At 46.3% G+C, this 15,657-nt stretch overlaps 1 protein-coding gene across 3 annotated transcripts in view; it reads left to right on the forward strand.

The window, feature by feature from the left end:
* The window catches only part of LOC112118926 (discoidin domain-containing receptor 2-like), a 139,814-nt gene that overhangs the window by 87,141 nt on the left and 37,016 nt on the right, over nucleotides 1–15,657 (forward strand). For all 3 annotated transcript variants that reach the window (XM_026658488.2, XM_026658490.2, XM_026658489.2), the window contains one exon: nucleotides 4,807–4,993. In XM_026658488.2, the coding sequence (XP_026514273.1) occupies nucleotides 4,807–4,993 (187 nt within the window). The remainder of the gene's footprint in view (nucleotides 1–4,806; nucleotides 4,994–15,657) is intronic.

A 15,657-nucleotide genomic window follows, 5' to 3' on the forward strand; every position in this document is an offset into this window, starting at 1 on the left:
AGGAGTAAATAACATTTCCGTATTCACTTTCTCCACACAAGTCACAGTTTTACAGATCTCTATTATATCCCCTCTTAGTCATCTCTTTTCCAAGCTGAAAAGTCCCACTCTTTTTAATCTCTCCTCATATGGAAGATGTTCCATACCCTTAATCATTTTTGTTGCCATTCTCTGTACGTATTCTAATTCTAATATATCTTTTTTGAGACGGGCAACCAAAACTGGGAGTACCCTGGGTTAATATAGTGACATTATGATATTTTCTATCTTATTATCTATCCCTTTCCTAATGGTTCCTAACACTCTGTTAGCTTTTTAGACTGCTGCTGCACATTGTGCGGATGTTTTCAGAGAACTATCCACAATGTCTCCATGATCTCTTTCTTGAGTGTATAGTTGGGATTATGTTTTCCAATGTGCATTACTTTGCATTTATCAATACTGAACTTCATCTATTATTTTGTTGCCCAGTCACTCCGTTTAGTGAGATCCCTTTGTAACTCTTCACATTCTGCTTTGTACTTAACTATCTTAAGTAATTTTGTATTGTCTGAAATTTTGCCACCTCACTGTTTACCCCTTTTTCCAGATCATTTATGAATATGGTGAACGGCATTGGTCCTAGTACAGACCCCCTGTCTCTCCATTCTGAAAACTGACCATTTATACCTATCCTTTGTTTTCTGTTTTTTAACCAGTTACTGATCCATGAGAGGACCTTCCCTCTTATCCCATGTCTGCTTACTTTGCTTAAGAGCCTTTGGTGAGGGCCCTTGTCAAAGGCTTTCTGAAAGTCCAGGTACATTATATCCACTGGATCACCTTTGTCCACCTGTTTGTCGACCCCCTCAAAGAATTCTGATAGATTGGTGAGGTCTGATTGCCCTTCACAAAAACCATGTTGACTCTTCCCCAACAAATCAGGTTAATCTCTGTGTCTGATAATTCTGTTCTTTACTGTAATTTCAACCAATATGCCTGATACTGAAGTTAGGTTTATCGGCCTGTAATTGCCAGAATTGCCTCTGGAGCCTTTTTAAAAAATTGGCGTCACATTACCTGTCCTCCAGTCATCTGGTACAGAAGCTGATTTAAATGATAGGTTACATGCCACAGTTAGTAGTTCTGCAATTTCATATTTGAGTTCCTTCAGAACTGTTGGGTGAATCCCATCTGGACCTGGTGACTTATTACTGTTTAATTTATCAATTTGTTCCAAAAACTCCTCTATTGACACCTCAATCTGGAACAGTTCCTCAGATTGGTCACCTAAAAATAATGGCTCAAGTGTGGGAATCTCCCTCACATCCTCTGCAGTGAAGACTCATACAAAGAATTAATTTAGCTTCTCTGCAATGGCCTTATCGTCCTTGAATGTTCCTTTCTCACCTCGATTGTCCAGTGGCCCCACTGACTGTTTCGCAGGCTTTCTGCTTCTGATGTACTTAGACATTTTATTGCTGTTAGTTTTTGAGTCTTTGGCTAGTTGCTCTTCAAATTCTTTTGTGGCCTGCTTAATTATAATTTTACACTTTACTTGCCAGAATTTATGCCCCGTTCTGTTTTCCTCAGTAGGATTTAACTTCCAGTTTTTAAAGGATGCCTTTTTGCCTCTAACCGTTTCTTTTACTTTGTTGTTTAGCCATAGTGGCACTTTTTTCGTCCGCTTACATTTTTTTTTTAATTTGGGGTATACATTTTATTTGAGCATCTATTATGCTTTTAAAAAGTTTCCATGCAGCTTGCAGGCATTTCACTTTTTGGACTGTACCTTTTAATTTCCGTTTAACTAGCTTCCTCATTTTTGTGTAGTTCCCCTTTCTGAAATTAAATGCTACACTGTTGGGATTCTTTGGTGTTTCCCTCAACAAGGATGTTAAATTTAATTGTTATGGTCACTTTACCAAGCAGTTCAGCTTGGATCAGATCAGATCCTGTGCTTCACTTAGGGCTAAATCAGGAATTGCCTCTCCTCTTGTGGATTCCAGGACTAGGTGCTCCAAGAAGCAGTCATTGATGGTGTCAATAAATTTTGTCTCTGCATCCCATCCTGGGGTGATATGTAGTCAGTCAATATGGGGATAGTTGAAATTCTCCATTATTAATTGAGTTTTCTATTTTGTATAGCATGTCTAATCTCCTGGAGCATTTCACAATTACCATCACCATCTTGGTCAAGTGATCGCTAGTATATCTCTGCTGTTATATGCTTATTATTCAAGCATGGAATTTCTATCTCTAGAGATTCTATAGTACAGTTTGATTAATTTAAGATTTTTATTCTCTTTGACTGTATGCTTTCTTTCACATATAGTGTAACTCCCCCACCGGGGAGACCTACTCTGTCATTCCTATGTATTTTGTACCCTAGTATTACATGTCCCATCGATTATCATTGTTCCACCAGGTTTCTGTGATATACTCATTTAATATCAGATACTCAAGTTCACCCACCTTAGTATTTAGACTTCTAGCATTTGTATCCAAGCACTTATGAAATTTGTCAGTTGTCTGCCATTATGTGATGTAATTGAATGGGATTCTTTTTCATTTGACTTTTTCTCTTCAGTTCCTACCTGAACTGTATCAACTTCCATCCTTCCCTCCTTACTAGGATATAGAGAATCTTCCCATTATAAGACCCTGTTTTCAGTTTGTTCTAACTTTGCCAAACTTGAACAGTTCTGGCTGAAATTTTCTATGCTGGGTGTCTGTTTCAGGCTGATTTTTTTTGTGTGTGTGTTAATTTTCAGCAAAAACACTTCAGCTGCTTCCAAGAATAAAATTAAGGAAAAAATGTTGTTTTGCACATGTTAAAAACGTCTTACAACCGTTTCATTGAGAAGTTCTAGAGCTTCCATGCTGTACAGCAGGGACGTGAGATTTTGCCACCGGGTCACCCTCATGCCAGCAAAATGCCTTTTGCGGACTGTCCCTGTGAAAACCTGCTGAAATTTGGATAAGATAAAAGGCTCTGAAAAAACTCTCAGTTCGCATGTGCTGAATAGAGAGTTGTTAAAGTCTGACAGTTTAGTTATCCAAAGAGAAAGGATAAGAATGAGTCAGTAGCTTGGTGGTTAGGGAACTCCTCAGGGGGCTGGGGGGAGTTAACACAAGTTCAAGTCCCTGCGCCAATGAATATTTAATTATTTATACAAAGTGGAACAGCTTCGACAGGTGAAAAAGCCCCACCTCAGGATAGCCTGGCAGTTAGGATGCTCGCATGGGAGGGGGGAACGTAGGGGTTCAAATCCCTGCTCCAGAGCAATCATTCAGATCTGGGTCCACACATCGCAAGTAAGTGCCCCATCAACTGGACTGTAAGGTGGGTCCCGCCCCCTCCTTCATGTCAAAGTCACAAATGGTTTTGGGTTGACGGCAAGTGCATTTTTCAGCAAATAAACGATTAGTCTGAAAAATTGCCTTGGAGGTTGCTGATCCCCTTCCACGCACAGGTGAGTTCCATGCACAGATCAAGGAGACACAATCAGGCCCATACGGAAACTCTGTTAAGGGTTTCCAGGACATTAGAATAGTCTGCAGGAGCGAAATGTCTGAAGTATGTTATCCTCACTCCACAGGGGCTCTTCCATCTAAGAGGTTAACTCAGGTGTCCTGGAAAGTCCTGCCCAAATCCAAAACCACCGTCTCTCAGGAGAGTCAGAGTTTGGGTGTGTTGCTGTCTACAGGCTGGATTTGGAGGTCCCTTGCTCAGGTGCAAGAGACTCCCCTTTTGCACATCTGCACAAGGGTCTCCATGGTAACTGCCCTTGCCCAATCTGCATGGTGGCGCACAAGGACCGTTTACTCCTGCTCTCCCAGGGGAGGGGAGCAGGCAGGGTCTACACAAATCCCTGGAGCAGAGCCAGTGCACCAGAGAGAGCAGTTTCTGTGTTTTGCTCTCACTGGCAAATGGTTCAGATCAGCACACAAACTGCTGGCCGTATCCAGTGCAGGGCTTGGCCCTGCCTAAACCACTCAGCAAGAGAAAACTGCCTATGTATGTTCCTGAGCTGCTTGTGTTCTGATCAGACTCTGGAAAGGCTCTGAGCCCAGTGATATCTTCTCCAATCTCTGCTTTTGCACTGGCCGCTTGGCTACAGCTTCTCATGCAGGAGTAGAGAAAAGGCTTCTCACTGTCCCTCAAAACAGAAGAAGCTGCCTTGAGTCAAGGAGTGGCTGGGAACATTCAGGAGATAGTCGGGACTGAAACTAGGTACTCGTCTCTCCAGGGTGTCGTAGGTATAATGAAATCAATCCTTTCTCAGTATCAAGAGAGGAATAGAGGTCAAACCCGGAAGAGTCTATGATTCTGTTTCAGAGTAGCAGCTGTGTTAGTCTGTATCCGCAAAAAGAACAGGAGTACTTGTGGCACCTTAGAGACTAATACATTTATTTGAGCATAAGCTTTCATGGGCTACAGCCCACTTCATCAGATGCATAGAATGGAACATATAGTAAGAAGATATACACACATACAGAGAACATGAAAAGGTGGAAGTTGCCCTACCAACTCTAAGAGGCTAATTAATTAAGATGAGCTATTATCAGCAGGAGAAAAAAAACTTTTGTAGTGATAATCAAGATGGCCCATTCCAGACAGTTGACAAGAAGGTGTGAAGATACTTTAAGTACTTACTATATGTTCCATTCTATGCATCTGATGAAGTGGGCTGTAGCCCACGAAAGCTTATGCTCAAATAAATTTGTTAGTCTCTAAGGTGCCACAAGTGCTCCTGTTCTTTTTGTGATTCTGTTCTCTCTCTTCTCTGGTGCTCTGCCTAACCATGAGCCGTTTCTTGCTAGGCATTTGTATGGAGGTCTGGGCCAGCTAACAGATGGCGTACTGGGACTGGACGATTTCACACAGAGTCACCAGTACCGTGTGTGGCCAGGGTATGACTATGTCGGCTGGAAGAATGAGAGCTTCAGCACAGGTTCTGTCGACATGGAGTTTCAGTTTGACCGGCAGAGGAACTTCACCTCTATGAAGGTACTGCAGTCTTTCCCCTCTCCCCAGATCTTGGCTTTGTCAGTGTGGGACACAGGATGCCAGATTCTCCTCAGCATTCTGGTTCTGGACTGATACCTCCACGCAGGTTCTGTTCAATGTTTATTTCAATACGAAGTTGCATTGGCTCTGACTCTGTTTGTGGCCTTTAGTGTATCGTAATGAATTACTTTATGGGCAGAAATATTTGTAGAAACAGCTCATTTGAAGTGAATTTTAGAGAATATTTTGAACTTGCAAATGCAAGTTTTCTCACTGGACATGTGATTCTAAAAGCCACTCTCACTCAGTGAAGGTACAGAAACATACCAAGTAATATACCAGACATCCTTAGATACAGACAGGAGAAGAAGGAAGCCTTAGAACAAACTGTGAAAGTAAAGAGAAACAAGTTGCCAGGACAGAAGTTGTACCACCAGGAATTCGGAAAGAACTTAGAACTTAAGAACAAAGCCGCCGAGCTGCTAAAAAATGTATGCAATCGCTCATTAAAATCAGATACTACAGCACAGAACTGAATGATAACAAATGTACCTACATTTAGAAAAGGTGCTGGGATCATGCAGGATGTATACACCAATGAGCCTTACTTCAGTGTCTGGAAAATTGGCTGAAACAATAATTAAAGACAGAGATATGAAGTGTCTAGATGACCATGACATGACAGGGGAAATACAGCTCCGGTTAAGGAGAGACATGCCTCTCCTGTCTCCTATGGTACCTGGAGAGTGCCAGTAAAATACTTGATAAAGAAGAAGCAGTTTATTTGTGTTTTCAAACAGCTGTTGGCAAAGTCCCGTACAAGTTGTCATTTGTGAAAGGTGAGAGGTCAAGTTCTGTCATGAGTTCAAAACTGGCTAAGAGGTAGAAAACAAACAGTAAGATTAATAAAGATGAGATCAATTAACAGAATCTGGTCCTAGAGTCAGTGTTGTTTAGTATATTAATTAATCATGTAGAAAAGGGGTGAGCAGTCAGATGGGAAAATTTATGTAAATCAAGACTAGGGGAGCCTGAAAGGAATTCAGTGGGACCTGAGCACATTAGGTGAATGGGCATCACAATGATGGGTGACATTCAGTGTTGACGAACGCCAAGTAATGCACACTGGGAGGAATGATTTGTGTTGGGATCTACATTTCCTATAACATTTTAGGAGAAAGTTCTGGGCATAGCTGTAGACATTGCAGTGAAAACACCTGCTTAGTGTGCAGTGGCACTAGAGAGAAAACTGTGAGGATACCTGGGACAGGAAATAATAATATATAATTTATATAATGTCATTATATAAATTGGTATGATGTCCTTCCCTGGAAAACTCATCAGTACTGGTCACCCTATCTTGGAAAGATACAGCAGAAAAGAAGGGTCCAGTGACAGGTGAGGAGAATGGTTAGAAGCCGGTAGAGGCATGAGGGGAGATGGATTAAATTGGAAGGAAAAAGAGTGATGTTCTCTCAGACTCTGCCCACAGACCAAGCTCCCCTAGTTTACTTGCCAAAACAAGACTCCACTCACAGTAGCTCTTTGCAATCTGATTGTCCCTTCTCTTTCTCCCATGCTTTCAATGACAGTGAAAGAGCTACATTGTCGTCAGGTAATTTCAGTGAATGATCTTTGGCAATAACTAGAGGAGGAAGAGTACATCTCTCCCAGAGCCATCATTTCAGACTCATTCGTTCACAAGTTAAAGGGCATTTTCACAACCATTTACATTTTTTTAAATGAAAGCAGAGATTCCTGAGCACAAGAAAAGTACAGTTAGACCAGCTGCCCTGGGAAAAGTACAGTTAAACCAACTACCACAAACTGGCCAGCTCAACCCCTGGGGAGAGGCTGAAAAGATTTGGAGTGTTTAAATAGAGGAGGGGTTAAAATAGAGGTATAGAAACTAAGGAATGGTATAGAGAAGATAAAGCATCTGCCTTGACACACCCTTGCTCACGATAAAAGGAGACATTCATGAAAACTGAAAGTAGAGACTTTAAAACCGATGAAAGGAAATGGTTTGTTACGCAATGCATAACTGACCTGTCCAATTCACAGGTTCATAGATTTTAAAGCCAGAAGGGACCATTAGGCCCGTCTAACCTGACCTCCTGCTTAACACGGGACAGAGAAACCGCAGCTAGTGATTGCTGCATCCAACGCAGCGACTGGTGGTTGAGCGAGAGAGTGGCTTTTAGAATGAGAAATCCAGTTTTGGTTTAAAGTCTTCAAGTGACAGAGAATCCACTGCATCTTTAAGTAAATTGTTCCAGTGGTTAATTACCCTCAGTATTAAAAACTTCCATGTTATCTCTAGCCTGAATTTATCTAGCTTCAGCTTCCAGCCATGCCTTTGTCTGCTCTGTTAAAGAGCCCTCATTATCAGAAATTTTCTCATGTATGTACATGTAGATCATGATCATAGAATATCAGGGTTGGAAGGGACCTCATGAGGTCATCTAGTCCAACCCCCTGCACAAAGCAGGGCCAATCCCCAGACATTTTTTTGCCCCAGATCCCTAGATGGCCCCCTCAAGGATTGAGCTCACAACCCTGGGTTTAGCAGGCCAATGCTCAAACCACTGAGCTATCCCCCGTTGTAATCTTCTCTTCGTTACACTAACTCGAACGAGCCTCTCGCGTCTCTTGCTGTAAGGCAGGTTTTCCAAAGGTTGAATCATTCTTGTAGCTCTTTTCTGAATCCTTTCCAATTTTTCAACATCTCTTTTGAAGTATCCACACCCAAAGTGGACAGTGTTCAGGTAATGGTCTCAGGATTGCTGTATACAAGGATAATACCACGTCCCTACGTCTATGTGAGATTCCTCTGCTTTATACATACAAGACTCACATTAGCCCATTTTTCCACACCCTCACACTGGGAGATCCTGTTCAGTTGGTTTCCAGCACGACACCTAAAGTTTATCGTCACTGCTTGCCAGGATCCAGTCCCCAATCTAGTAAATGTGACCTACAGTCTTGTATGATCTGGCATTTGGCTGTACAGCAGAACCTCAGAGTTACGGACACCTCGGGAATGGAGGTTGTTTGTAACTCTGAAATATTCATAATTCTGAACAGTGTCTTCAGCTCCTACCTGTAAGTGGCTGCTCTGCACGTGGGGGGGGGGGACAGGCAGCTGGTTCTAGCCCCCTGGCTGCAAGGGTGATGAGTGAGGCACCCTGGGGCACCGCAGCATCAGTGGGTGCGTGGTGCCGGCTGTGGCCCTTTAAAACTGAGCTGCTCCTCCAGAGCGCAGCGGGCTGGCAGCAGCTCGGGCTCCAGGCCAGGCTCTGGCCACAAGAGCAGCAGCTCCCACCCCAGCAGGTGCTTTACACTCTACTTGTACGTATCCTACCCCTGGCGGGTTCCTGCTTTTGGCTAGAGACACTTGCGATCACCATGCTCTGTTCTGCCCCGGGGTCGCTGCTAAGGGTAGGCAGGGAGCTGATTTCCCTGGCCGGGGCTTCAGATTGCCCTTCACGTCAGTCGGTCTCATCCCTCGCTTGGAGAAGGAGGCTGTCTCACCCCTGCTCTCAGGGGTGTCTGTATACACCTGATTCAGGCGGCAGACACCCTCCCCTCCCTGTCAGCCTCCCCATTTGCATGTTGGCCACACAATCCCTTGCAGGTCTGGTGCTAATTGAGGGGGCCTGCTTCGCCCCTTCTGCTTTTAAAGCCATAATGTTATTCCCCACAAGCAAAGAATATGGAATATCGGACAACATACCTACAACCAGCGCCCCGACCTTTCCTGGGTCTGTATTGAAATCCATGCTGTAGGTAGAGTGAAGGCTTTTACCCCAGGAACTTTAACCCAGATTTTATACCCTGTGAGCATTTGATGGGCTTTCATGACATGGGGCTTAACTATCATTTTAGCAGTCGCAGTATCTCTCCATCCAGTGAATGTCCCCCCATTAACTACCACCTTCTGCTCCCCCTGGTGATCTGATGGATCTGCCCCCAGCAGGCTGCAGCAGGACATGTGCACAGTGGTATGGGATGTGAATGCCTCAGCGTGGACATTAGATACCATCTCCCTCCAGAGGTTCAGTCAGTCAGGGCAAGTCTACACGATCAAGTACTTTGGACTTCAGGGAAAGCCAGAGATGTTAATTGGCCACTTAGGTGTAGTTCAAACCCAGTTAAGACCCTTGGAGCTCCCTGGAGCCCGAAGTATTTGACCATGTGTACACAGCCCTTGCAAGCTGAGGTTGTGCTAAATTGTCCTGTTTTTTTAGACTATATAGGGTGACCTCAGTTTCCACTGGCAGTGTACACAGGACTCCAGGGGGCTCTGAGGGTGTTAATGGGCTGTGAATTACAGCTACTTGGCCAATTAACACCCTTGGCATTCCCTGGAGTTGGAAGTATTTGAGCTGTATCAGAGACCAGGACATGGGTGGTCATTCCTAGTGGTTAGTGCAGGAGTCAGTAGCCAGGAATAGGAGCTGAGGGTCAGAGCCGGGTTACTTGGAGTGAGGCAAGGCTGAGCCCAAGGCAGGAGCTGGGCTGGGAACAAGCAGGTGCAGGAACCAGCACAGCTCTGGGTAAATGCTTTGAGGTTGGATGTAGTCTACCGGTTCCCAAGATTGCCTGTCTGTACTGTAGCCTTCCTAGTCCACCAGGTACTAGGGCCCTCCCCCAACTCATCTAGAGTTGAGGATTCACTGGACCAATACTCTTGTCCGCAGACTGTTATGGGTGGCAGTGGGGGGTTGGAGGGTTTGGATATGGGTTCTCGGTGTAAGGCTTTAGAAGTGATATGTGAAAGAAGGGGTATATCTTCAAGGACTTGGATCTGTTACCTGAAGGCCACCAGGTTTACCTGATCTATAAACGTGAAGAGGCCTAGATATTGGGAGTCTAGTTTGGCGGATGGGCAGCTCGATTTAAGTTCTGGTCAGAGATCTGCACATTGTCCCCTATGGCCAGATTGGGGGCAGCCTCATGGTCTTCTTCCGTGTTTATAGGATTCTTTGACAGACTGCAAGTGTTTCTTGAGTTCCTATGCACCCAGTGTAGGTGGGAGGCTAAATCTGCAGCATCCGGTACTAGGGGCCTCATGGGTAAATCTGGACTGAAGCAGGGGTGAAAGCCATAGTTAGCAAAGAATGGGCTGTGAGTCAAGGTGGGGATTAAGTATCAGGGGGTAGCCGTGTTAGGCTGTATCTACAAAAACAACAAGGAGTCTGGTGGCACCTTAAAGACTAACAGATTTATTTGGGCATAAGCTTTCGTGGGTAAAAACCTCACTTCTTCAGATGCATAGAGTGAAAGTTACAGATGCAGGCATTGCATACTGACACATGGAGAGCAGGGAGTTACTTTGCAAGTGGAGAACTAGTGTTGACAGGGCCAATTCAATCAGGGTGGATGTAGTCCACTCCCAATAATAGATGAGGTGGTGTCAATTCCAAGAGAGGAAAAGCTGCTTCTGTAATGAGCCAGCCACTCCCAGTCCCTATTCAAGCCCAGATTAATGGTGTTAAATTTGCAAATGAATTTTAGTTCTGCTGTTTCTCTTTGAAGTCTGTTTCTTATATGCAAATTCAGCAGAGCCCAGCGGAGGGGGGACAGTCATCCTGGTGGTAACTCAGAAAGCAGCGAAGATACTGCTCCATGATTTGATTGACCCTCTCTGTTTGCCCATTAGTCCATTGGATGAGGTGAGGGACTCGATGGCAAGTGGTCTGAGAAATTCCCACCAGAATTGGGTCCTTGATCCAATATAATACCTGTCAATAACCTGTGGTAGTGGAAAACATTTTCCATGCAGAGCTGAGCTGTCTCCCATGCAGTAGGAACAGTTCAGCGTGGAATGAAGTGATCCATCTTTGTTAGGAGGTTGATGGCCACCAGGATTACCAACTGTCCCTGGGAGCATGGCAGTTCTACAATGAAGTCCATAGCTATGGAAGTGTGAGCAGAGGCTGGAGGAGACTTAAGGGTTTTGATCGTGGGTTCTTGGTACAGGTGAAGAGGCTGCAGGACCTTATATAATCTTTGATGTAAGCTCATAGGCCTGGCCATCAGAAGGTCCTTGAGACCAGATTCCGGGTCTTGAATTGGATAAAATAGCCTGCAAGCAGCAAATTGTGCCATAGTTTCAATACCTGAAGGCTAGATTGTTCCTCCATAGGATATCAGGGTTGGAAGGAACCTCAGCAGGTCATCTAGTCCAACCCCCTGTTCAAAGCAGGACCAATCCCCAGACAGATTTTTGCCCCAGATCCTTAAATGGCCTCCTCAAGGATTGAACTCACAACCCTGGGTTTAGCAGGCTAATGCTCAAACCACTGAGCTATCCCTCCCCCAGGACATAAATACAACCCTTACAATAGAGAAGGCTGGTCTCTAATCTGAAACCAGAGTCAGGTTGGATACACACATCATTCAGGGTCACTGGGGAGCAGGGAGTGGATGGAGGATGTCAGACTGTTGTTGATTGGCCCATTGACAAAGTTGGATACTTTGAGCACGGTGGCAGAGTTCTCTTCACCAGATTTGAGAGATTCATTTTTGCGGGATAGGGCATCCGCCTGCCCGTTTCTCATACCTAGGTGATAAGTTACCAAGCTAGTGAAGAAGAGAGACCAGCAGACCTAGCACTGGTTAAGGTGTCTAGCAGTTTGTAGATATTCCAGGTTCTTGTGATCCGTCAGGACTTGGACCAGGAATTGGGCTTCTTCTAGGAGTGGTGCTACTCCTCGAAAGCCACCTTGATAATTGCTCTTTGTCACAAATATCATAATTTTTTTCCACTGGGGTTAGCTTCCAAGAATAAAAGGGTGGAGTTGGTTGCTGGAGCCCACATATTGAGACAATACTGCACCTATGGCAAAATTCAAGGCATTGGCTTCCATCTTAAATGGTTTAGTGGGTGAAGCAGGATGGATGCTGAAGTGAATGCCTCTTCAGTCAATCAAAATCTGAGGGAGCATCCATGGACCAAACAAACGTGGCCCCCTTTTGCAGGAGTGGCTTTATGAGTGCAGCCAGGCTAGAGAATCCTTTAATAAAACACCTGTAGAAACTGCCGAACCCTAGGAATTGCTGCACCCTATGGATGTCCTTGGGTGTGGTCCAGTTGGATACTGCTTCTACCTTACACGGGTCCATGGTGAATCCTTCAGGCAAGATGATATAGCCCAAGAATTCCACTCTGTCCCTACCAACCTCGCATTTCTCAAGCTTTGCATAGAGGTGGTTTTGGCAGAATCTCTCCAAGACTGCGCACCTGATGATTGTGGAGGGCCTGACTTTCTGAGAAAATAAGGATGTCATCCAGGTAAATGATGACAAATTGGTCCAGCGTGCCCCTAAGGATGTCATTTATAAAATGCAGGATTTATGAAATTGCGGGGGGGGTTCACAACCTAAACAGCATGAGCAAATGCTCAAAGAGGCCGTACCTGGTCCAGAAGGTGGTCTTCCATTTATCTCCTTCCCGGATCCCCACCAGGTTATAAGCTCTGTGAATGTTCAACTTTGTGAAGACCTTGTCAGAGCAAAGTCTTCTGAACAGCTCATTAATAAGTGGTAAGGGGTACCAATTTCGGATTGTAATCTTGTTCAGAGCTTGGTAGTCCAAACAAGGCCAGAGGGAGCCATCTCTGCCACAGAGAAGATCCAGGCTCTTGCTAGAAACATGGAAGGGCAAATGAACCCATTCTGAAGGTTTTCTTCAAGGTAACTCTGGGTTCAGAGAGAGTAAATGCGCCTGAAGGGAACCTCTGCCCCTGGCTGGAGGTTGATGGAGCAGTTGTAGCAGTGATGTGGTGGGAGAGTGTTGGCTTTCTTTTTGTTGAACAGGAGTCCCTAAAGCTGTTGGAGAAGTTCAGTGGGTTGCCGGGGTTGCTTTTGAATCTTTTCTTTGTGTCTCTGAATTCTTTGGAGGACTGAGTAAACCTCGAAGGGTTGCTGGTCCCCGGTTGGCTCTAGGGAAACAGGATTGTCAGCAAAACCGGGAGTCAAAGCGTATTGTGACTGACCACCAGCAGATGCATGAATCATGGGCGACGAGCCAGGGATGCCAAGGACAACTAATGAATGCAGTGCATGAATTGGCCCAAAATGGAGGATTTCTTGGTGGCTTCAAAAGCTAGTTTCCTCAAAGGGAGCCATCTGGTGGGTGACCAGTCCCAATGAAAGGAGTGACCCATCTGTGGACTCCTCTAAGTTGGGGGAGACCTTGCACTGGATGGGGCGCTTGTGTGCTTAGGCGAACTCCAGATCCATGAAATTGCCGGAGGTGTTCAAGTCTACCAGTGCCTCTATGATGGTGTCAGGCATCTCAAGGGGCTGCAGCCAGAGAGAGAGTTGGAGATGTGTTGGATGCTGATTGGCCATCACCAGGGTAGCGGCAGACAAGCGTGGGTGTGGACTGCTGGGGAGGGGAGAAGGGTGCCCAGAACCCCGCCCTTCTGGGGCTGAGGCTAGCAGGAGCAGGGAGGACCTTTTTTTTCTGTGGCATTCGGTCAGGCTGTCATTGATCTTGAAGCACAGATTAACTAACACATCCAGGTCCACCCGCGCCAGTTCATCTTTAATATCGTCACGTAGGCCGAGCCAGAAAAAACAACACTGGGTGGCCTCTTTCCACTCGGTGTGTCAGGGATCCGGGCCTGCAGCAAAGCTAGTCTCCGGGCAGCTTCCTCAGTACAGCTGGCCTGCAGCAAGCTACCTGATTGGCTACAGAGGCCACCAGCAGCAACTGGCCAGCTTCTCAACACTCTTACCCAGCACTGTGCCTGCTCCTGAGTTACCTTATTCCAGCTGCTCCTGCCTTGCACTGAGCCTTGCCTCTGTCCTGCTCCTGCCTTGAACCTCTCCTTGCTTGATACCCTGCTCACTCCAGTTCCTGCCCTCTGGCTTCTGACAACAGACGCCAGCTCAACCCTTAGCTCTGGTATTCAGTTCCTGCCTTCCAGTTTGACCCTTGGCTCTGGCTCCTGACTATGACTCTAACCATTAGGCCTGAGCTCCGCTCTGACCACTGAGCTAAACCGCCCCATCCTGGTCAGCTGACAGATTGCGAGCCCTTAATATTGGGGCCAGGGGCTCTTGGTGCTAACATGGATGCTACTAAAACGCCAGCGGAACTGGTGGACTCCATCCAGAACCTGGAAGTGCAAATAACTGCCCGGCAATCACAGAACGTGGCCCTACAAGTGCAGGCTGCTCTGCTGGGTCCTCGTGCTCTGCCCCTCCCAGAGCCGAGGAGTCTGCTGCCCAACAAATTGGTTGGAGATGGGGACAAGTTTTGGGGGGAGAGTTTCCTGAACCAATGTGAGCTCCTGTTCCTTCTACACCCCCGATCATTCCCCACAGTCCAGGCCCGTGTGGGGCTCATCTTAAGTTTGTTGACTGGAGAGGGCTTCCCCACTCCTGGAACAGTCCAGCCCCCTCTTGCAATGATTAGAGGAATTCATTCAAGCTACATCCATCATCTTCGGTGATGCCAACTGTATGGGGACCTCCAAGGCAACCCTTCAGGCCTTACAGCAGGTAGGCCAGCCCATAGCCAAGTTCGCTGCTGAATTTCACCGTTTGGCTTCTGACACCAGGTGGAATGAGGCAACACAGTGCTGCTATTTCCGCTTGGAGTTAAACCAGGCGATACAGGATGAGCTTCCGTGGGTGGAGCCTCCATCCAGTTTGGACAATCTGATTGGCTTGTGTATCAGAACGGATGATCGCCTCATGGAGTGGTGTCATGAGCATACAATTATTATTTTTTTTCCCCAGAAGCCACCATTCCCTGTGCCCCTGACATCCCAGACACGCAGGTCTTGACTGGCATCAGAGCTCATGCTAGCTCACCAGGCTCGCCCGTACCTCTCCAACTTGGAGAAGAACCAACATCAGGCTTTAGGCTTGTGCTTATATTGTGAGGACCCTGGCCATCTTGCCTGATGTGTCCAGCAAAGTCTTGGGTGGAGCGGGGGCCAGGAAATGCCAGGTCCCCAGCCCTTAGGAGGTGTTCCGAGCCAAGCTGGTCGTCTTCCGCCTCCGGCGGTTCCCAGCATCCATGGGCCACAGCCAATGCAGTAGGATTCCCAAGTAAATTTCCGATGCAGCTGTGAATACCTCTATTAATTTGACTATCGGTAAGCTCCGAGATCCCTCTAGAGCCCCAGGTCGACTCGGGGGCCTCAGGTAACTTTATGAACTTAAGCCATGCTGTTCCCACCATACACGTCTGGTCCATCCAGATCTGGTTGAGACTATTGATGGGTCTCTTCTCTCCTCAGGATCTGTAACGCGGGGTGTGACTGCAGGCATAGCAGAAATTGGAGTCAACACTGATTTAGGAACTACAAAATTTGTCACCGTTGCCACTGAACTTGTCAGGCAGGGGGAGCTTGGGCTCATGAGAAGTAGGGGCTAGAGCTGAAGGCAGCGTGGCTTGAGCTTTCAGGTCTGTAGGGCTCTCACGATGTCCGACAAAGATATTGGCCTTTCTTGGATCCATGATCACCGTATCAGCTGTAGTTCCCTTATTTTTTGTGCTTTTATGGCTGCTCAAACTGTCAGAGATCAGGATGGGGGAAGTCATGCATACTGGTTGGAGCAGGAGTCAGTAGCCAGGAATTGGAGCCCAAGGTCAGAGCCGGAGTCAGAAGTCCGGAGTTGGAGCTGAGGGTCAGAGC

Source organism: Terrapene carolina, unplaced genomic scaffold, assembly GCF_002925995.2.
Source record: "Terrapene carolina triunguis isolate 2854851 unplaced genomic scaffold, T_m_triunguis-2.0 Scaffold449, whole genome shotgun sequence".
Taxonomy (NCBI): domain Eukaryota; kingdom Metazoa; phylum Chordata; order Testudines; family Emydidae; genus Terrapene; species Terrapene triunguis.